The sequence below is a fragment of the Budorcas taxicolor genome, chromosome 3, assembly GCF_023091745.1.
Source record: "Budorcas taxicolor isolate Tak-1 chromosome 3, Takin1.1, whole genome shotgun sequence".
NCBI classification, from domain to species: domain Eukaryota; kingdom Metazoa; phylum Chordata; class Mammalia; order Artiodactyla; family Bovidae; genus Budorcas; species Budorcas taxicolor.
This window is the reverse complement of record NC_068912.1, coordinates 50,193,767-50,215,922: the sequence shown is the minus strand read 5'-3', so window position 1 is coordinate 50,215,922 and position 22,156 is coordinate 50,193,767. Positions and strand designations below refer to the sequence as shown.

Sequence of the window (22,156 nt, the reverse complement as noted above, 5' to 3'; positions counted from 1 at the left end):
TCTTCCAAGGAGTAAGCGTCTTTTAATCTCATGGCTGCAGTCACCATCTGCAGTGGTTTTGGAGCCCAGAAAATAAAGTCTGACAGTGCTTCTTAAAAACGTGCCTCGCTACTTCTACCTTTCTAATTTCTAAATATCTGACGTGAGTGGGTTTTAATAGCCAGCCAGGGCCCTGGCTTTCCATAAGAGGGCAGTGATGCTTCAGAGGTTGGGGGCCTGAGCACCTCATCCCTTGCCCTCTGATGCCCCATCTGTCCACACTTCAAAGAAAACACTGTTCAGACCCTGTTCTTCCCAACTTCCCCCACAAACCCCCACTTAATTCCTAAAGCAGACAGACGGGCTGCAACTCAGGCTGGAGGAAGTGGCATGGCATGTCCGCTCCATCTGCCTGCAGCACTGCTCCCACCCCAGGCCAGCAGGGGTGGTGGTGACCTGTGCTCCAGGGCTGAGCCTCTGCCGGCTTCTCCATCTGCCCATGTAGCAGAGTCGTGAACGTGCTATCTGTTCCCTGATTTCCTCTGCCTCCTGAGCTTCTCCAGGAATTCTCTGGTCACGGCTTCTGGGAAAGGCCTTCAGGGGCCACGCTTCCTCGAGTGAGGTGGCCCTGGGGCAGAGGGTACCTGGCCTCTCCTAGCTCTGAAACCTGTAGCTCTGACAGCCTGTGGAGTTGAAAGGACCGTAAGTACAGAGCAGCACTACTCACCTTTCAATGATGTCCAGGCGCAGTTGGTGACCGTAAGGCAAGGTGATGAGCTCCAGCCCCGAGTTCACACCCATGTTCTTCCTCATCTCTTCCGAGACTTCAAGTATCCTCGCGACCTGTCAAGAACACAGGTTGAAATGAACTGGACCAGGATGTGGGCTTGCTGCGAACATGGAAAGAAATACACTAAACTGGGACACTGTGATGCACTTGACTTGCTGCACTTCTTTTTGAGCAGCAGCATCTGAAAATACAGTCTGAATACACTATTTGGAGGCTTTTGATACATATACTGGAATGTGAAACCTGGCAGGAAAGTACCTAGATTGGTCTGCAGGTTTGGCGTCTCTGCCCGGCCCGAGAATGGCATGGTTCTTCGAGCTTTTGTCTGCCATGGCTGGATCCTGCTGCTGGACTTGCCGCCAACAGCAGGGCTGTGTGTGCACGGAGCAGACTGATGCCCGGCAGTGGAAAAGTGGAGCTGCGTCCAAGTGCCACACTGCTGCAGGCTCTGCCGTTCACGTTCTCGCCTAACGGCAGGGCTGGCTCCTATTACCCGTAATTACGCCTCTCCTGGGCTCAGTAAATGCACTGTACATCTGGAAACTATTAGAAACATGTACGGCTATGTGAAACCCGAGGTCTCAAACACACCCACTTCTCCCCCTGAGAGGTCGTCCTTAAAGAAAATCTGGTTTGTTTGTCCCAGTCAGCACTCCCCATCTCAGTTCCAGTGTGTGATCACAGCTTATTGGAATCAGGTACTAGTTAACCACTTATAGTTATTACATTACCTCCAAATGCTACAACTGAGTCAGGGCATCTCTAAAACGGGGCTGGTGACACTCACAGAGCACTGATATGTTGATACTAACAGTGCAATGAGCAGATGTGCGTGTGTGCTAAGTCACTTCAGTTGTGTCTGACTGTGACCCTATGGACTGGAGCCTGCCAGGCTGTCCATGGGATTCTCCAGGAAAGAATCCTGGAGTGGGTTGCCATGCCCTCCTCCAGGGGATTTTCCCAATAACCCACATCTCCTGTGGCTTCGGCACTGCAGGCAGATTTTTAACTGCTGAACCACCAGGGGAGGTCCAACTAGCAGATATAATGGGTCAAACCATCCCTGGACATGTGGCAGGCACAGGACAATTCCTTTCCTTGTTCCTGTGGAGTTGTCCTCCACGATAATTATCCTGAGCATATGAACAGTCCAGGTGTCTTCATAACAGTCCACCAAAAACATCTGGCAGTTTAGCTGATATTAACCTTGACCTTTAACTTTTGTAGTTGAGCAAAGGCACCACCATCAGCCCTGGGGAGGAGCTGTCCAGTGCAGACTCCAGAATAAGACAGTATTCATCTGCTCTCAGTTCCCCCTTCTCTAAAACAACTGCTGAGTTTACCTTCCTCAAGGACTTTGCCAAGGATAAAATGACCCTAAAACCGGAGCTATTTACAAAGCCAAGTTATGAATCACTGGCCATGTGGAAGGGGGGAGAATTCTGGCCCGATCTCTGGAAAGAGATTTATGCCTTGACCATGGCAAGGCAGCCCAGATGCACACCCTGGTCACCTGCAATCACACACTCTGCTTGTTTAGACATCTGCCCTGTCAGAGGCTCCAAACCTAACACATTCAGTCCACACACTCTGTGTAACAGTCAGAGGCTTGTCGTTGATTCACTTTTATTCTGGAAGCTGTATTCCCCTCTTGCCTGTTTTCTTTCCGTGTAAACATGCAGTCCCCTGGTCACTTTTCTGATGTGTTACCAGGAAATGCCAACACCTGGTTGCCCCAAGGCTGAGCTCTGGGACAAGGGGTCCTGAGGTCACAGTGTAGCCTGGATTAGGTCTCCTGGGAAAGCCTGGGGCCATGATGCTCAGAAAGGGAGAGGAAGGACGAGCACTTCTAGAGGATTCACTGTGAGCTGGACCCGGCGGGGCAGGATGACACCCATCCTTGTGAGACCCGGCTGCCTTCTGCTCTCCTGATCTTAGCTATCCTGGCTCCGCAGGGTCTCCTAGTTCTGTCCGCTCTTCATCCAACTGCCTGGGGAACGGCTGTGGTGACCCAGCGGAGCCCCCACGGGCCTGGCTGGCCTTCTTCCCAGCTGTCAGGAACCATCTACCAAGAAATGAGGCCGCTATTTCGGTTACCCTCTGTAGAGGACTCTGATGGGCACTCTGCCCTTACGGGCCTATCTCCCTCACTGGACTGCAGAGTGCCCTGAAGGAAGCAACCTGGAAGGAGCCCAGAAGTAGAGACTTAAAAACAAAGAAAGACAGGTTTGCCAGGCCCTCCCCCTGCAGACCCCATTTCCCTCACTACCCATCCAGAGTGAATCCTCCATAAACCAATACCCCTCTCTCCCATGGTTCTTGGCCTCTCAGTCTCTGCAAGTGTGCACTGCCTGCCACCTGGAAGATGCTTTTGTGTTCTGCATCACCAACTCCTATTCAGCCTTCAAAGCTCATCTCAGAAATCCCCACCCTGACCCCTTCCTCCGCTATGTTTGAGACCCTACCTTGGAGGCCCTGCAGAGCATTTCCCACCTGGACCGTGATCCGAATTCTATGTCACTGTCGCTCCTGCCTCTCCCACCATGACCTGGCCTGACCTGACCTGGCCCACAGCTGGTGTTCAATCAAGGCTCAATACACAACACTAGGGAACTGTCACTCAGCCTCAGTCTGGGGCAGGCACTATACGAGGGCTTTAGTCTTTAAAAACACCTGGTTTGTGGCGCTCTTCTCCCTTCAGAAGCTCTGTGAGGCAGGGGGAGGTGTTAGACTCAGATAGCTCACCCCCAGAGGCCAGGCCCTTGGCTACTGGGGCTGTCTCCCTCTAGCTTCTGCAGAGACAAGTGCGTAAAGCAGGGTGTTACCCATTCACAGGGTGGGAGCAGCTCAGTGGACGCCCACCCAGCCCCAGCCTGCGGAGGGGCTTACCCTGCTGCCTCCAGGCACTCAGGACCACCCACAGCCCCCACAGGCTGGGCTCTGGGCACAGGTGGGAACCAGCACTTGGGCCCTGGATGCTGCCCAGGCCAGCTCTAGGCTTCCGGGTGGGCTCATCTGGTTGCAGTTAGAGTCAGTTCGGTGACAACAGCCCTTGTTTTACTTTTCAGAGACACTCTTGCTCTGTTGGCAAAGCCCCGAAGTGAGTAGTTCAGGAAGAGGATAAGGAAATGAGGGAGGAAGGAAGACGAAACAGCTCCGCCCTGGGGACTGGGGGTGGGCTCATCATCAGGGGGCTCCTGCTCAGGTCTCTGCCTCGCTGCCTGGGGGTTCCATCCAGCACCTCTTCCAGGGGTGCCTAAAGGCATACGGGGGAGTGGGACCCCCACCAGGAGGACAGAATGCAGACAGAGAAACAGAACAAAGAGGAGGCTACACATTCCTTCAGCTGAGAACAGATTGCCAAGGCAGTGGGAAGGTTCCAGACTCTCCTGTGAAGACCAGTCCGGCCTCTCACCTCCTCCTAGACTACTACCAAGTCCTGCCTGAGAACACAGCGGGGAAGCATTCATTTCCTCCCAGAAATTAGGCTGTTCTGTAAACCCAGACCCATGTTCCTACAAGGGGCTTCCTCCACCAAGAACTCAGACAGGCTCACACCAGGCTCCTGGCCTGCTGGTGTGGTTCTGCCGTCTCAGATCCAGGGTCTATTCATACTAACTAGAACAGGAGACTAAATCCTCTTCCTGTCCAAACAGGTTTAGCTCCCTCTGAATGAGGTAAGGTCTTAACAAGGAAAATTATCTGACCACTTGGGGCCCTGCCCAAGGACACCCAGTGAACCACACAGACAGTCCTTGTTCCTCCAACACAGCCCCATTCCTGGCAGCCTCTCGGCTGTTCGCCCCCAAACAGCCAGCGCCTGCTTAATATTCCTCAAGACAGCTTTGGGAGGTCCCATGCGTCCTGTGAGCCGCCATCAACCAAGGAACTCCCAGGGGAATGCTTAGAGATTAGATTTCCTGCCATGATTCATGACCCAGGAAATTTATTTAGGAAAACCAGTTCCTCAATAAGCCCTGACCTTTGAAGCTAATTGACTTCACTGAGCTACAAATGAAAAAGGGCTTTAAATCTAAGGCCTCATCTGTTGCTCAAATGAAGGGATCTCTCTCCTTATATTGAGGGGTGGGCTAAGCACACCTCAGCCTTAAATGCTTGCTTTGGACAAATTACTCTCTGAAGGATGAGGCTGTCTTGGGGCCAGCTATGAACAAAAGCCACCCATATCTAAAAGAAATGCATCAAAAATGATGACAATTTTTTTAAAAATGATGATATAAACAGAGGTTTATATAGTCACATGGAAAGATAGTCATGCTATGTTGTTCCATGAAAGACAAAAAAGGTTTGAAGTGGTATGCATAGGCCTGTGGCATTTCTGTGGTAAACTTAGATATGCATGCAATTATTTACGCATCTATTGGCAGGACAAATGTTAACAACGGTGACCACCAAGAAACTGGATTTTGTGTGGTTTTCATTTTTTCTTTTCTCCTAATCTGTATTGTGTAATTTTTCTAAAATGATATCTTTTATAATTGTTTTATATTTTTTCTAAACTGAGCAAGTAACTTTAAAAATTTTACCCTAAAGACCATTTTCATAACAATAAAAATAAGTATATAATGTACACATGTGGCATATAATGAAATAAAAACCACGAAGTCTCTGCTACTCCAGAAATTCCATTTTCATCTACAATCTACTCTTCTTTGGACTTGACTTCACCAGTTCTGATGGAGTTGAGGCAGGGGGAGAATTGAAAATCCACACGAGCTGGGAGAAGGGCACGGCAGGGGTTGGGGGAGGAGAGCAGGGCCCTGGGTGGACCTGTATCCTTCTGTCCCAGGTGAATTTCACAAGATTCCTGCCTGGGCAAGGGTTGTCACAGCCTGGGTTCCCACCCCTTCAATAAATCCCACACCCAGGTCATCATCTCCATTGTCCTATGAGCAAACAAGTCACAAGGTAAGGCAGAACGAGGCCCAGACAGAACCCCCTGCCAAGCATCTGGAAATCCCTCCGGCACCTACCTTGCAGTCCACGCTGAGCAAGTGCTGGGCAATGACCTTGGGGTCATTGTTGGTGAACAGTTCTTTTGCACGCTTCAGCATCGAAGTTTCCAGGGGCTTGTTCTCAGGAGGAAGCAGCTTTGACTCAAAGTCATTGGGCTTGAACGAAGAGGTGGTCTCTAGGAGGGGCATCACAAATGTGTCCTGGTCCTCATGCCCTGTGTCCCCTGGGGCTGGTGGTAGCTTCCAAGGCCTTGTCCTGTCATCATCATCAAGGATCAAGTAGCTGGTGTCAGAGTTCCGGGTGCCCAGCCTCCCATTCTGCTTGGCTGTCAGCAACTCCACGTAGCTGTCCTGGGCACAGAAGGGCAGCCTAGATGCCCCATCATAGCCGGCCGCCAAGGCTAGGTTCAGTTCGCAGTAGTTGGCTTCAGAGTTGAGCCAGATAGATGGAGACGGGGGAGCTTTGAGCAGGGGTGCCTTGCAGGGCTTGGGGGGCGGCTTGGGGCATAGCTGGCTGTCTGAGCCCCTCAGCGCCTCCCCTGGCCTAGCGTCTGAGGAGACCCTCCGCACCACAGCTGGACTCAGAGTGGGCTCGCTGCCCGTCCTGAACACTGGTGAGTTTGGGCAGGGGCTTGTGCCCACACCTGGGGACTGAGGGGGCAGCTTACCACCTGTGGAGGATAACAGAGGGTCAGAAAAAGCTCAGCTGTGAGGAAAACAGAAAACAGACAAAATCCGAGTGACAGCTTCTGGCCCTCAATTCATACCCTAGGGTTTTTATTTTTACCCACAAAAGACAAGCCAGTACGACCACTGCAGGTCTGGTCTAGAGCAGTCAAGAGCACGTCAAGGGCATAGGTGGCCCCACGCCACTTCTTGGGGAATTCTAAATCCTGGTGACTATCCACAGCTGGGCAGCAATGCCATTTTATGGTCACAGAAAGTTTTACAGTCAAAACAGGGAAGTACATCGAGCTCGGAGGGCGGTGAGTAATCTAACCTTGCCGTAAGAATAGTCTTTAGTCACATAGTGTAAAAGGAGGAGGGCCCTGAGTCACTCTCAGAGCCAGAGTGGATCCTGCCAGCTTTAAGGAAGAGACAGAGACACATGGGGAAGGGAGAAAAAGATGCTGAGAAAACCCACTTTCAAGTAGTTTATGAAGCGGTGACAGGAAAAATCACCGTGGTTCCCCAAGGGAGGTCCGTTACAAAAATAATGAAAAACAATCCCATTGTCTATTAACACAATTGCTTACCTGGTTCCCCCACATCCCACACCATCTCACTCTTCCAGCTGTGACAGCAGAATGGAGAGGAGGCAGGGTTTCTACCAGGAGCCCCAGGACTGACCCATTCTCTCTCTTCCCAGGGAGGAGACTAAGGGGAAGGTGTGTTTGTTATGATGACCAGCAGTTTGCAGTTGGGCTCAGAGTCAGGAAACCTAGGTTCAAATGCTGGCTTCACCACTTACTAGATAGATGCATCTAGACAGGTCAATTATATCCATGCCTCAGTTTCCTCGCCAAAAAGAGGATAACCATGCTCACCTTTAAGGCTTCTTATGAGGCTTATAAAGCTAGCACACATTAAGCACCAGGCTCTCCTGGTGGCTCAGATGGTAAAGAATCTGCCTGCAATGCTGGAGACCTGGGTTTGATCCCTGGGCTGGGAAGATACCCTGGAGAAGGAAACGGCAACCCACTCCGGTACTCTTGCCTGGAAAATTCCATGGACAGAGGAATCTGGTCCATGGGCTCACAAAGAATTGGACATGACTGAGTGACTAACACACACACACACACACACACACACACACACACACACACACAGTACATGGGGTCTTAAAGAGTTGGACACAACTGAGTAACACACACACAGCACCCAGCTCAGTGATTCGCATCTGGATACAGTCCTATGAGCCCCTCAGCCTCCAGATGTGGAGTCTTATGTCTTTCCCAAATAAGGTGACCAGATGGAGCAGGGGAGATAGCCTGCAGAAAATCAGGGCAACACTGTCACCCTCTTCCCCCCAAATCCCCAAAGACCTACCAATTGGCAGGTAACTTTCTGACTGGTGGGCTTTGAGGGACAAGGCTCTTCTGTCCTGCATGTGATCCAGGCAGGCTGGCTGGCTCCCACTCTTCTCTTTATTTCTGTAGCAAAAGACAAATAGGGCAGAAACATGTCATTAAATCGTAAAACCTTTAGGCAACGTCATGGAAAGTTTAAAAAAAGAAAAAGATTGCTCAGAATGAGAGTGCTCCCATATAGCCTAAGAGTAAAGGAATGTTGGCTGGAGGAGGAAATCACTGATTAGTGATTAGTACATGACTGTGCCATGGGCTCCTTGCCGTGTCCCCAGGACCCATCCAGTTAGATCCCAGGCTGCTGCTTCTGAGTCTTTCCATCCTGTTAAGCAGAGCAGGGTAAAGGTTTCAAGATACTCTCAGGAAAATCTGATAAGCTGGAATGTGTACTTTCAACAGCGCCTAAAATTACAGACCCAGGAGGAATGACTTGTATAACTAACACACATTTTCCACCAAGCCTCACAGTGTCACAGTTAGGAAGGAGGCTGTGGGGTAGTTTCCATCTCAGTGGAAAGTTCAGCGTCCCCCAAATAACCTGAAGGATTACCCAGGGAGGCTGGCATACCCATTCAGAAGGACCCCACTGGGGGATCCCCCAGCCAGCCTCCTCAGGCTGAGTCGGGGAAAGGGCCGTGGGGTCATCAAGCAAGCTGGGAGGCACAGGACACAGCATCGCAGGGAGAGTAGACCCTAACGACACAATTCACCAGCATGGCTCTGCCCCTTGCCAGTTCAGACTGGCAGTTTCTCTAATTGGGAAGCACAGGGCACAGCAGCACAGGGCAAGTGGGCCCAGCAGACCCGAATGACACAGTTCGCCAGCATGGCTCTAACCCTGCCTGTTCAGATCAGGAATTACTCTAATTAGCACCAAAGAACAGAATCTCCCGTTAGCTAAAACAGAAGGCACTGCACCAGTCGAATGGTAATGAACTTTATTAGTTGCCACCCCTAACCACCAAACTTATGTTACAGAAATTACGAAAGTTCTTTCCTACCTTTGCAGACAACCAGAGGAAAAAAAAAAACCAAACAGCCCCCAAACTCCAGCAACCCCTCAGAGATAAGGCAGGGCAGAGGGCAAGTTCCAAAAGGCAGTGGCTTCAGTGAAGCGATATTTAAGCAGTGCTCCCAGCCAGCAGTCAGACTCCGTGGTCACACACTGGCCTGGAATGTAACCTGGCCGAGCGCACACCTTTTCGGGGTGGTGGGGGTGGGGGCAACCATCTGGCCTGACGTCAGGGAAGGTGGGGAGCCACTGGCGGGCGGAGGGGCAGGGCTTCCAGCCATCTTCCGTGTTGAGTCCACCCCACCCCCACATCTAGGTCTTTCTGGACCTGCAGCCTATGCCAAGTGTGATAAGGTTTAGCGAGCTCTGCTGTCAAAGGACAATCCCCAGGAGTGGCTCTGTTAGCTTTGTGTTATCAACATGGAGACTTTCTAAGCTTTTCTTTCATTTTTATCTTAAATTTTTTTTTTGTATTTTAAATTCAGGTTGTTGAGGGTAGACCAAGGGGCCTTCCTTCCCAGCACTGTTCCTAGCAGGGGTTCTGTGGGTCACCCTGGCTCTGTTCACATTAACTCCCTACTCATTAGTACATCAACCAACCCCTAACTCCCGAAAGAACAGAAGATAGCGTTTTAATATTAGGCTGGTACAAAAGTAATTGCAACTTTGGACTGTGAATTTTAAATCTTATAACTAGGCTCAAACACATCTTTATTAATCAAAATAAGAACCATTACAATCAACATGTTTCTTTGCCAAGGAGAAATGTTTGTTTATTCCCATAGCATAAAAATCCATGCTTTGAGATTCAATGAACTCTTTTGGAAAGTATTTTCTGCCTCCTGCTGGATGTGGAAGCATTTTCCCTGCGAAAAATTGTTGAGATGATTGAAGAAGCAGTAGTCAGTTGGTGAGAGGTCAGGTGAATATGGTGGATGAGACAAAACTCTGCAGCCCAATTCGTTCAACTTTTGAAGTGTTGGTTGTGTGACATATGGTCAGGTGGTGTGGAGAAAAACTGGGCCCTTTCTGATGACCAATGGAGCTTCCCTGGTGGTTAAAGCGTCTGCCTGCAATGCGGGAGACCGGGGTTCGATCCTTGGGTCGGGAAAATCCCCCGGAGAAGGAAATGGCAACCCACTCCAGTGTTCTTGCCTGGAGAATCCCAGGGACGGAGGAGCCTCAGACATGAGTGACTTCACTTTCACTTTTGATGACCAATGCCGGCTGCAGCTGTTGCAGTTTTTGGTTCATCTCATTGATTTGCTGAGCTTCCTTCTCAGATGTGATGGTTTCACTGCGATTCAGAAAGTTGGAATGGAACAGACTGGCAGCAGACCACCAAACAGTGACCATGACCATTTTCTGGTGCAAGTGTGGCTTTGGGAAATGCTTTGGAGCTTCTCTTCAGTCCAACCGCTGAGCTGGCTGTCGTCAGCTGTTGTATATAATCCACTTTTTGTTGTGCGCCACAATCAGATTGAGAAATGGTTCATTGTTGTTGTACAGAATAAGAGAAGATGACACTTCAAAACGACAATTTTTTAAATTTGTGGTCAGTTCACGAGGTATCCACTTACCAAGTTTTTTCATCTTTCCAGTTTGCTTCAAGTGCGGAAGAACCAGAGCATGAGTTCTTTGGCAACTTCCCATGTAGTTGTAAGAGGAGCTTCGAAGATCCTCTCAAATGATCGGTGTCAACTTTCAATGGCCGGCCACTGTGCTCCTCATCTTCAAGGCTCTCATCTCCTTTGTAAAACTTCTTGAACCACCACTGCACGGTACAGTCATTAACAGTTCCTGGGCCAAATACATTGTTGATGTTGCAAGTTGTCTCTGCTTTTGACCCATTTTGAACTCAAATAAGAAAATCATTTGAATTTGCTTTTTTTCTAACATCATTTCCATAGTCTAAAATAAATACAATGCACAGCCTCGTGCCAACTTTTCTTTCTTGGCAGTTAGATAACACGCACAAGGACTCCTCACTGCCTGAGAGACAAGTCCCGTATTAACCCAGGGCATGTCACTTGTAATCGACGGTGGGGCTAGCCCAGCATTCAGTTTTCTGAACTCTTCTCTCCAAGATCCCCCAACGGTCAGCCTGCAGCCCCCAGGCTCTCAAAATCTTCTGTCTTAGGAATCTCATCTCTTCTGACCTAGTCAACACCCTTTCTGTGTGGATCAAGTCCTCATCTAAGCTTTCAGGACTAACTTCGCTCCCGAACTCCAGAGCTGTTGCTGGACACTGGCCCTTTGCAAGCCCACAGTCGCATCTCGGATGGAGCAACTGGTTTTCCTCCAAAGTTGACCCACTCTGGTCCCTCCTTTGGTATCTGACTTGCCCGTCTCCACCTCCCCACAAGCAGAGGTCTCAGGAAGCCTGGCTCTGAGCCTCCTGAATTTCCTTGCTATTCCATCTGCATAGCCTCATCCTTCATAGCTCACTAGCTGCCTTCCTGCTCCTCTCCCCTCTCACCCTTCCTGCACATCACCGTTCTGTCTTGTTCTCAGGACACTCCATTCCCCATGTTAAGTCTTTGAGGCTCCTCAAACCCCTCAGTCTGGCACGAAAGCCTCCCTGATTTGGTGGGGTCAGTTCCCTAAACCTCCCTCTGTCAGCCCCCTGCATGGACAGACCCTTTGTTCCAGTTCTTCCAGTTTCCGCACTCTGAGCCACGCTTGCCCTTTTCTAACTCTGCAACTCAGGCTCTGTCCGAGCCCCCTCCCTCCAGGGGGACACCCTCCCCTCTGCAGCATCTATCCAGATGTCCCCTAGCTTTCAGACCAGCCGGAATCCTTACCTCCTTCACAAGGTCTCTCCTGGCCTTCCCCTTCCTCAGCAACTGCACCATTTTTTTTTTTTGGCACCAACTCAACTGGCAACTGAGCTTCCCAAGTAGCACTAGTAATAAAGAACCCACCTGCCTCAGGAGACCTAGGACACGCAGGCTTGATCCCTGGATTGGAAAGATCCCCTGGAGGAGGGCATGGCAACCCGCTCCAGTATTCTTGCCTGGAGAATCCCATGGACAGAGCAACCTGAAGGGCTGGTCCATGGGGTCATAAACAGTCGGACACGACTGAAGCAACAGCACAACTGGGAACTAACCGCGCAATGTCAGTGTCAGCGGCTCCAGTGACCCCTGGAGCTCCATTAACATCTTTCATTGTTCCTCTGCTCCCATGGGAAGCTTGTCTGCTGAGCAGAGCTGGCCCTGGCCAGGTGAGTGCCCCCATGGTCCCAACACCGCCCGAGGAGGCCCCAACTCACCTGAGGAGGTTGCCCCTGGGCAAGCCCTGCTCTCGGGCCTGGGTGCTGCCCACAGTGAGGCTCAGCCTCTTGGCCGCGTCCAGCCTCCCCTCTGCAAGGCTGCCCTCGTGGGCCCGGTCTGGGGAGGAGGCTCCGTAGCGCTCCTCCAGGCAACGCAGGGGCACCGTCCTGTTGACAGGCTGGAAGATGATGGCCCCGCTCTGCTGCGAGATGGGCCGCCGGTTGCCCACATAGCAGCGCACCAGGCCAGGGATGGAGTCGAAGCTCTCCATCTCAAACTGGTACTGCACGCGGCTGTAGGCCTCGCTGAGCCGTACCACTGTCCGGCGGATCTTGAAGTGCTGAGGGAGGTTCTTCCACTGGCAGGTCAGGACGAAGTCTCCCGGGCTGGACAGAGAATCACGAACCAGGAAGTCACCATCTCGCCGCATGAGGTTTTCTGACACCTTTGGGACAGAACGGTGAGTGAGGAACAGGCAAGGCAAGCTTAGCTGCACTACGGACAAGGCTATAATGTCTCTTCTTCCTCAGTCGGCTCTTTATTTTGTCAAATTCTGAGAAGACTCATTCATTCATTTATGAACTATCTGTTGATCACCTACTGTGTGGCACCACCGACTCAATGGACATGAATTTGAACAAGCTCTGGGAGATGGTGAAGGACAGGTAAGCTTGGCGTGCTGCAGTCTCTGGGGCTGCAGTGTCAGACGTGGCTGAACAGCAATAGCTGTGTGCCAAGTACTTGCAGGCTCTGCATTTATATAGTGAATGAAGCTGAGCCTCCACTGGCTCAGAGCTTCTGTTTTACTGGAGAGCTTCTATTCTAGTAGGACAAAAAAGGAACAGGTATGCTATGTCAGATGTTGTAAAGTTAAGGAAAAAGTAAATTGGGATGGGGGCTGTCCTTTTAAATACGGTGGTTAGGAGGGTATCAGGAGAAGATGACATCTATGCAGACCTGAAGGATATGAAGTGATAAAACTAAATTAGAAAATTTGTGTCTGGTGGGTCTGATTCTTTCTCTCCCTGCAACACCTGGAGGAGGAGGATGTTGGTTGTCATCTATGGGTCATCCTCAGAGCACTCTCCAAAGAAACCCTTCTCCAGGCCTGGTGGGTGGGGAGGAGGAGGGTCTGCATGGAGGTAGAAGCCAGGGACAGTAGAACCAGACCTCTGAGAGTGGCTCCGGGCACACCGATTATTCTGCGGGCCTGGAACAAAGTGGCCAGCCTCTCATCCCACAGAGTTATTGGGAAGGTTATATATTCGCATATGTAATATCTGAGGCATCCCTGCTGGCTCAGTTGGTAAAGAATCTGCCTGCAATTCAGGAGACCTGGGTTCTATCCCTGGGTTGGGAAGATCCCCTCGAGGAGGGCATGGCTACCCACTCCAGTATTCTTGCCTGGAGAATCCCCACAGCCGGAGGAGCCTGGCAGGCTACAGTCCATGGCTTCACAAAGAGTTGGACATGACTTAGCAACTAAACCACCACCACATAATATACACAAAGCACTAGTACAGTGACTGGAACATAGTAGATGTTAAAAAAATCATTAGCTATAAGGATACTGAAGTTTGTAACAAAAGGATAATTTAAATTGTGTCCTAGAATGGTTGTTCCCATAGCTAGCCTGCCTGGGTTTGCATTCTGGCTCTTCTGTGAGACAAGTTATGTGTACAAGTTACACTCTGTTACATCATCTGTAAACTAGGATAATACCTCCTACAGAGTAGCTATAAAGATTTAAAGGAGTAAAGCGTTAACTGTGTATGTGTTAGTCAGAGTCGTGTCTGACTCTTTGTGAGCCCATGGACTATATAGCCTGCCAGACTCCTCTGTCCATGGGATTCTCTAGGCAAGAAAGCTGGGGTGGGTAACCATTCCCTCCTCCAGGAGATCTTCCCAATGCAGGGATCAAACTCAGGTCTCCTGCATTGCAGGTGGCTTCTTTACCATCTGAGCCACCAGGGAAGCCTTAAGAGTTAACTATAATGACCATCATCATTGTTACAGTCTTTAGATATACAACCTAGCTGATGTATAGCTGAAAATTTATACTCATGGCAAGTGGGAAACAAATTTCATGATTATGATAAGGAGAATGATGGTGATGACAGACATCAGATTTATAAACTTTGACAAGTTTTCCAGGACCTGCCAACATTTGATCAGCTAGCTCAGAATAGTATGTTACCATGGTTACCTTAAAATTGCATCTTAGCCTTAAAAATGTTTTCACACAGAAATTCCACTTCTTGGAATTGAGCCTGAGGAAATGATGATAGTGATGAACATGATAGTTATCTTAAAGGTGTTGGGAGAGTGCCCAATACAGAGTGGAGCAAACACACAATGGGTGCAGACAATGGGGGGATGGTTGAGAACAACATTTCATAGCAGGAGAAAATTCCCAGGTTATGTCATTAAGGGAAGAAAGTGGGCTGCTGAGTTATAGGCAAAATGAGCTCAAGCTTGATTTGGGAAAGTCTGGCAGGATTTATATAAAAATATTCATAGTGGTTATCTCCAGAAGGGAGAATTATGGGTGAGAGTTTAATTTGCTTCTTTTTTATTCTATTTTCTATCATCAATTTTAAGCTAAAAGAAGAAAAACAAAGTTGAAATAAAAATTATTTCTTTGATGGTGCTGAGAATCTGCTACATTAAAAAAAAACCCATTCACAATATGATGCCCCTCCCCCACCCCCCCTTTCCTGTCCTGTGGTCCTGAGTGATTGACTGGTCGGATCATGTTACAATAAAAACTCAAGGAAAATTCTATACCTCAATTCTGCACTTATTTTTCAATTTCTATACTATTAAATACAAAAACATTATTCATGGCTAGGACCCAAAGGACAATCACACTAAGTATATTCTGGCTATGAGTCTGTGGTCTCGGGTATAATTCCTCTTCCCCATTTCTGGGCCAGGGGCCCGATAGGGGAGTCAGACACGACTGAGCGACTTCACTTTCACTTTTCACTTTCATGCATTGGAGAAGGAAATGGCAACCCACTCCAGCATTCTTTCCTGGAGAATCCCAGGGACGGGGGAGCCTGGTGGGCTGCCGTCTATGGGGTCACAGAGTCAGACACGACTGAAGCGACTTAGCAGCAGCAGCAGCAGCAGCAGCAGAGAATGAATAATTGCCGGCCCCACTAGGGCACAGGCAGCCTGTTTCTCTGGGTGACCTGCCCTGATGATACCCTCTTTTCACCTGAAATTAAACCACGGCCTTAAGAAGGAAGCAGGCTCCACAGGGTATGAGGCTGCAGGCAGCTGGCCAAGAGTTCAATTAGCTGAACCACAGCCCGCCCTCATATTCCCCGAGGTGCCACCCTGCATGGCTGCCTCCCGCTGGGCCCGTGTTTACAGACCGCAGAACAACTGCTTTTCCTTCATCCCCTCACTGGCCACAGGCAAATGGACTTTGAATTCTGACCTTAGCTCTTCCCAAGATCTCCTTAGAAACGGGCCTACATTAAGTCACCGCAAGCCACTTCATATTATTTCATTTGGGCTGAACTGGAGCTTGCTCCTAATGGCCCTGGGCACATGACCTTGCGTGCAGGTGGGTACCTGTCGGGGGATGCGGCCGTGGTACCAGGCGTGGCTTCGCAGATCCTCACTGCTCAGCAGCAGCTCCTCCTCCAGCTCCTTCTTCAGCCTCTCAGGGGTCCTGTCCATGACGTGCCTCTCCTTGGAGAACTGCAACACAGGGTCCCCAGTCACCAGTGACCTTCCCACCCTGCTCAGACTGGCGAGCCCAGGCCAGCCACCCAGAGAAGGCAGCCTTGCAGTCAGCTTCTTTGCTATCAAAGCAGTATATGCCCAAAGCCCCGGTCAGGTAGGGGAGCCTGGATAATGATTACAATTAGCTGTGACCTTTCATTTCTCTGGCTGCAAGTGTGCAGTAAAATTTTCACCTGCACACAGGGACTATGACAGCAGAGTTAGCCAAGCTGTTCTTTTTATTGGTCTGCTCGTGAAGCAGCTGAAAACGTGGGGAGCAGGGTGGGGGGCAGCAGGGAAACAGATGTGTGGGGCATGAGGTACATCGAAGTTGCCTAGGGAGCTTCCTCGTTCTCCTTCTGAACTGTCCTGACACACAGCTGGGAAGGACACAGTCCCCACCTGGCCCTGGAGGGACAACACTGTCCAAAGTGCTGCCTTGATGACCTGAATTTTTTGCTACTGGCCACCTCCAGTCCAGGATTGAGTTTGCTTTTAGAAATGTTTAGAGCAATTGGACAGAGTAATGTCTCCTGCATCTACTAACAGAAGTCTGAGTTTGTGTTTTGTATGTAATTTTAATTTCATTTTTCTAATATTTTTTTTATAACAGACTGGAAATTGAAACTTAAAGAACTGACTCTTCCCTTCAGGCAGTTTGAGAATCACTATATCTAGGTCTTTGCCCAGCGGCCGGGACAGGAGTTCTGGGTGGGTAGCGCTCACTGGGGTTTCATTTAGAACCCACACCCACTTACAACATATGAACTGAACTTGGACACCTGCCGGGTTCCTAGCAAAACCAGGCTCAGGGACTATGGCTGAAGGTCATACAAGAAGGAAAAGGTCATGCGCATGTCCTTGTATTTTCTCAATTTTCCCAGGTTGGCTTCAAAAGCCTGTAGGACTCACAAAACTATCCTCATCATTCTGCCCTGCACCCAGGAAAGAGCCCCCAAACTGCCTTTACTCAAGGAAAAGACCTGGGGGCTTCCCTGGTGGCTCAGTGGTAAAGAATCTACCTGCCAGTTCAGGAGACACAGGTTTGATCCCTGACCCAGGAAGTTCCCACAGGCCGCAGAGCAACTAAGCCCACGTGCCACAACTACTGAGCTAGCGCTCTAGAGCCTAGGACCTCAACCACCGAAGCCTGCGCCACCTGGAGTCTGCGCTCTGCCAAGAGAAGCCACTGCAATGAGACGTTGGAGCACTGCAGCTGAGAAAAGCCCGCACGGCAATGAAGACCTGGCACAGCCAAAAGAAAGTAAATAAAATTAAAAAAAAAAAAAAAGAAGAAGAAAAAGACTTGGGATTTTACTGCTGGATTCTTATCCTCAACCCACGAGGGCGCTGGCAACAGAATGAGTCCCCGGCTGCTTTCGAGGTGAGGCTCTGGCTTACTAATTATTTACTTCTCCCCCTCCCCTTCCCCTCCACTCCTCACAGTGCAGGCCCTCGGGAGTGTTTGATGGATGAGCTGAATTCCTATCAAAGCGATGCTGATGCAGGCTGCCCATGGTGCCCGCAGGCATGAGCAGTGATGTCTGACACTGTCGGCTTCGATCATTAATTATGCACAGGTCCATCTGAAGAGAGCTCCTGGGGAAGACTTCAGTACAGAATGTAGGTTGGCAACCAGTCCACATGTGCTATGCGTTTACTGTCTGTCTCACCTCCTGCTAGGTAATCAGCGCCACGAGACCAGAGCCCATCTGCCTGCCTCGCTGTTGCCCTCGAGAAGTGCATGAACACGTGGGGTACCCCTACTCACTGAATGAACAGATAACCCAAGATGAAGAAGGCCTGTGACTTTTCTGAGTTATGAAAGTTCTATTTCCTCTCAAATTACCTGAAACCCTGTTATAGTTGGGTGTGTTGCCATACAGCTACAGGATGATAGTCCTCAATCTCCCTCTCTTACTGGGAGGTGCGGCCACATGACCAAGTTCTGGCCAGAGAAGGATAAACTGCCACACGGGTGGGATTTGCAAGCTGAGATGTGATGGCTGGAGCTGCAACACCATCCTGGACCATGAGGAAGAAGCCAAGCCACAGGAATTGGGGTGAGGGTGGGGTGGGCAGAAGGCCTGAACAAGCCCAGGTCCCTCACAGCAGTAAGGCCAACACCCCAGCCCTGGATTGCCCATTTCCAGGTCTTCCATGTAACCTCTCTTTTTTAAGCCTGTTATTTTGAGTGTTCCTGTCACTAGCAGCTGAGTTAAATCCTGGCTGATACTGTGACCCAGGCCTCTATTTAGCCATCCTGGCAATCTGTATGCCCAGCCTAAATCCCTTGTCCTGAGCCCTGAAAATGCAGCAACCAGCAGCTCCCATCCTCTGCATAACCCTCCGCGGAAGCTGTATTCGTCCTAACCCCTAAAGCTACTGCCATACTTCTGTTTGCATTCCCCTTGCTCCCTGATTCCCAACATCCAGGCCATGTCCCACCACCCTCATCCTCTCTCTCTTTCTCAGCATCTCATCAATATCAAAGTTGTTTTTAACATTTTATACATGACAATCTTTTACTCTAGGTTTTGAGATAATATTGTTCACACTTGTTACCAAAAATATAAAATCAGCTCTGTTAACTTCTGTCCTAAGTCCTTAGAGGAAAGTCCACAATTACTGCTCTCTTCTCCCTATGGACTCGAGAGGCAGGGCACTCTAGGGAGGTACCTAGAGAGAGAAGATCAGAAAGATCTGGGACAGAAACCAGACTTCAAAAAATAAGCCCTTAAACTCTTGCATAATTTGTGAAAAGTCAGGAGGTTACACAGTTGTCTAGACTTGTATTTTAAAAGAGGAGGAGGAGAAGGAAAAGGGAGGGAGATGGGGAGAGAGAGGGGAGAGGGGAGGGGGGAGACAGAGCCACAGTGAGCAAGAACTGCAGAGGGCTCCTTAGTTCAAGCTGGTGAGGGCCGGTTCTACTGCATTAAAAGGAGCCAGGTGGGCTGCTGGGAGCGTCTGCTTCAGCAGATGACGTGGGCAGTGTCTCCCAAACAGCTGAAGAGGTGATTCAAAAGTCACCCACAGGTGACTGATCACCCTCATGATGAAACAGCGGTTATTTGGAGGGAGGATTCCTTCTAGAACTTTCACTTGTAGTTTTAATCATATATTTTATTTTACTCAAGTGCCTGTTTTATGAACTCTTGACCTTGGTGACTCTGATTTTGCCACTGTGGGTAAATACTTTGATCAGCTAGCAACCCCATGGGTGGTGAGGGGTGACCATATAAGAAAGTTTGGCAAAATGGATCCATCTGACAGCACTGTGACTGCTGCTTGCGCACCTTGGGGACCGGACCCGCGACACTTGGCAGAATTCGGATGGCTTCCCCCAGACAACAGAACCTTGGGGACCGGACCCGCGACACTTGGCAGAATTCGGATGGCTTCCCCCAGACATCAGAACCTTGGGGACTGGACCCGCGACACTTCGCAGAATTCGGATGGCTTCCCCCAGACAACAGAACCTTTGCTAACGGCGCACCCTTCCACGTAACTGCTCCCATCCGGCAGGCATTTGAAATTTCTTCTGAAATGCCTCCATCTTGGATAATTTGGGGCTCTTACTGGCTACGAAGTAAATTCTAGTGATTCAAGGTAACACAACAGTATCTCAGCAATGTTTTTTTTTTTAAATGGAGGCTAATTACTTTACAGTACTGTGGTGGTTTTTGCCATACATTCACATGAATCAGCCATGGGTGTACATGTGTCCCCCATCCTGAACCCCCTGGTTTTTCTCCCATTTGCATGGTCCTCTGAAACTCTAACTGATACTACTAATGAATCCTCCCGCCCTTCCTTAGATTACCTTCTAAGGAGAGCCTAGATGAGAGAAGCTGTCCCTCATACACAGTTTGTGCACAGCCGAGAATGCAGCATGAGAGACTGAATGAGGGGCAGGTCCAAGCCCTCCGACAGCTTCCGATCTTGGGAAAATAGGGAGGACGCTGTACATCTTTCACACCTGGGCGAGTCCCCACAGCCTTCTCTCCAGGCTGATCTCTTCCAGCTCTTTCACATGTGTTTCCACACACATCTTCTGAATTCACTGTGTTTCAAAGACTGGCTGGATGCAAGTCATTCTCAGTCTGCAGTGGGCACCATGCACCCAAGCAAGTGTAACTTCAGCTCTGCTCTCAGGAGGGTTACACTGGACAGAAGCGCACTGCTCACCAGCCCTTTGGACTTTACATTCTTCAACTGCCAGACAGAGACAGCATGGAAATAATCAGGAATAATCAGTCTCAAACAGATGCTATAGATGTTACTAATGACCACCTTATAGTTGTACAACTTTTTCTTCAGGCTCAGATTCTCCATTTGTCCTTAACTTTGAACTTCATTCCAAGAAGACAAGTCTGATTCCTTGTCTCTCAAGCCTCTTATCTGTAGGGGAGACCAGAGACAAGGGACTTGGGTTTCTCTGCACCAGCAGAGGCTCTGGCCACCCTGAACTCCTCCACACACAGCAGCTGGGGCGCAACTTCCAGAGGGAGGGAAGATGCTAGGCTTTGGATCAAGAACATTCTGCCCATGAGCCTTACCAGGTTCATTCTAGGGACCAATCCCACTCACAGCCCCCATAACAGAAAGATGCAGTCTGGACATACATCTTCTACTCCACATCTTGCCCGAGCTGGATCCATCAGAGATCTGAGAGCAGTTGCTTATTTTTAGGAGGGGGACGGAAGGGTATAAGAAAATGTGCTATGTACGTAAATTAAGTAATAAGCATACCTTGATCAGGAAAGAAAAGGAAGGAAGGAAGGAAGGAAAGGAAGAAGGAGGGAGAGGGGGAGAGAGGGCTTAGTAACTACTGTGTCAGAATTACCAACTCACATGGCTCCACTTCTAAAACTTCATCTGGTCCCAGTCGTTAGCATTGGGGTCTGAGATGAGAGGCAGGTAAGCTGATAACTACGGCCAAGGAAGGAATGGATGAGGTCCACAACTATCCAACCACACTGAAGAGTAGCTGGAAAGTTCATAAATTACTATAATTGTTGCTTCTCATGGAAATCTGAGTCTAACTACTACTTTCCTATTGCTGGCATTTCCATAACCCTAATACCAATGAATGTTATAGCACAGCCTTTAAGAGCTCGGGCCAGCCTGCCCAGTACATCCGCAGGCCACTGTGCCACTCACCAGCTGTGTGGCTTAGGGCAAGGGACTTTACCTCTCTGTAGAGCTCCCGGTCTTCACAATGAGGATAATAATGTGTGATGAGAAGTTGATAAGGATGAAATGGATCAATATCTGTGAAGCACTTTCACCGTGGTACACAGACAGCACTGTTAATGGTTTTTATAGACATATCAGAACACTATTCTGGTTAACTAGAATGGAAGGTTTATGTTTGAGATGTTTATGGTCTGATGCACATACAGCCATGATGAAGAGGGCAAGCTGGTATCTGGGAGGAAAGCAGCCTGGTACTTGTCCACGTGTCCACTGTCTACTTCAGTCCTCTTAAGAACCTCACTGTCCACCTGCCCCAGGTGGTCCCGTTTTGTGGCCAGGACCGGTCCTGGCTTGCTGAGGTTGGCTCTGAAAATCACTCTAATCTGGAATGCACATCTCTGGAGCCTCACATGGCAGGCAAGTCTGGTCTTGACTTGCTGGAACAGCTGGAGCCCAGGAGATGCTTGGAAAACACATTCTGGAGGCACAGAGCCAGCTCCGCCGACGTGCTGGGAACCTCGATTAACGAGGAAACCTACATTTCAACAGTTCGAGGAAGAAAAGCTGGTCCAGCCAGGGGAGGAACAGCTCGGGTCTTGAGAGGCCTGTGTGATGTGTGATCCTGCATTTCAAATCAGGCATAACAATGGGACCCAGCCTCTCAGGAGGTTTGCGTTCGTTCATAAGTGTGTGGGGCGGGGGGGAGGAGGGGGCGGGGGGGAGGAGGGGGTGGGGGGGGTGGATGAGGGAGGTGTGTGTACTGCAATCGCAATGGGTGGGAAAAGCCCAGAGCAGCTCATTTGTGTGTAGGAGACAGTTGAGAGGATTAGAAAAAGATGGCATCTGCATTATAATTAATATTTATTTTACTCTCTCCCTGCCTGTAAGAAAAGCTTCCCAGTTCCCACAGAATTTTAAATTGTGCAAGGTCATGGAAAGACCATGTCCCCAGGCTGGGAGCTGTGTGTGGAATGGAAAAGATTATGAGGTGCCATCGTGGGGCCACTGACAGATAGCTCAACTGGTAAAGAATCCATCTGCAATGCAGGAGATTCCGGTTCAATTCCTGAGTCTGGAAGATCCCCTGGAGAAGGGCATGG

The 22,156-nt window shown here is 49.6% G+C and overlaps 1 protein-coding gene across 4 annotated transcripts in view; it reads right to left on the bottom strand.

Moving 5' to 3' along the window:
• Positions 1–22,156, bottom strand: part of BCAR3 (BCAR3 adaptor protein, NSP family member) — a 130,061-nt gene that overhangs the window by 14,679 nt on the left and 93,226 nt on the right. For 3 of the 4 annotated variants that reach the window (XM_052636921.1, XM_052636922.1, XM_052636924.1), the window contains 5 exons: positions 15,705–15,833; positions 12,119–12,564; positions 7,795–7,898; positions 5,764–6,416; positions 707–822 (listed from right to left, as the gene is read on the bottom strand). In XM_052636921.1, the coding sequence (XP_052492881.1) occupies positions 707–822; positions 5,764–6,416; positions 7,795–7,898; positions 12,119–12,564; positions 15,705–15,833 (1,448 nt within the window). Of the gene's footprint in view, positions 1–706; positions 823–5,763; positions 6,417–7,794; positions 7,899–12,118; positions 12,565–15,704; positions 15,834–19,680; positions 19,716–22,156 lie in introns of those variants that run through there. The other variant, XM_052636923.1, reaches the window with a different exon arrangement.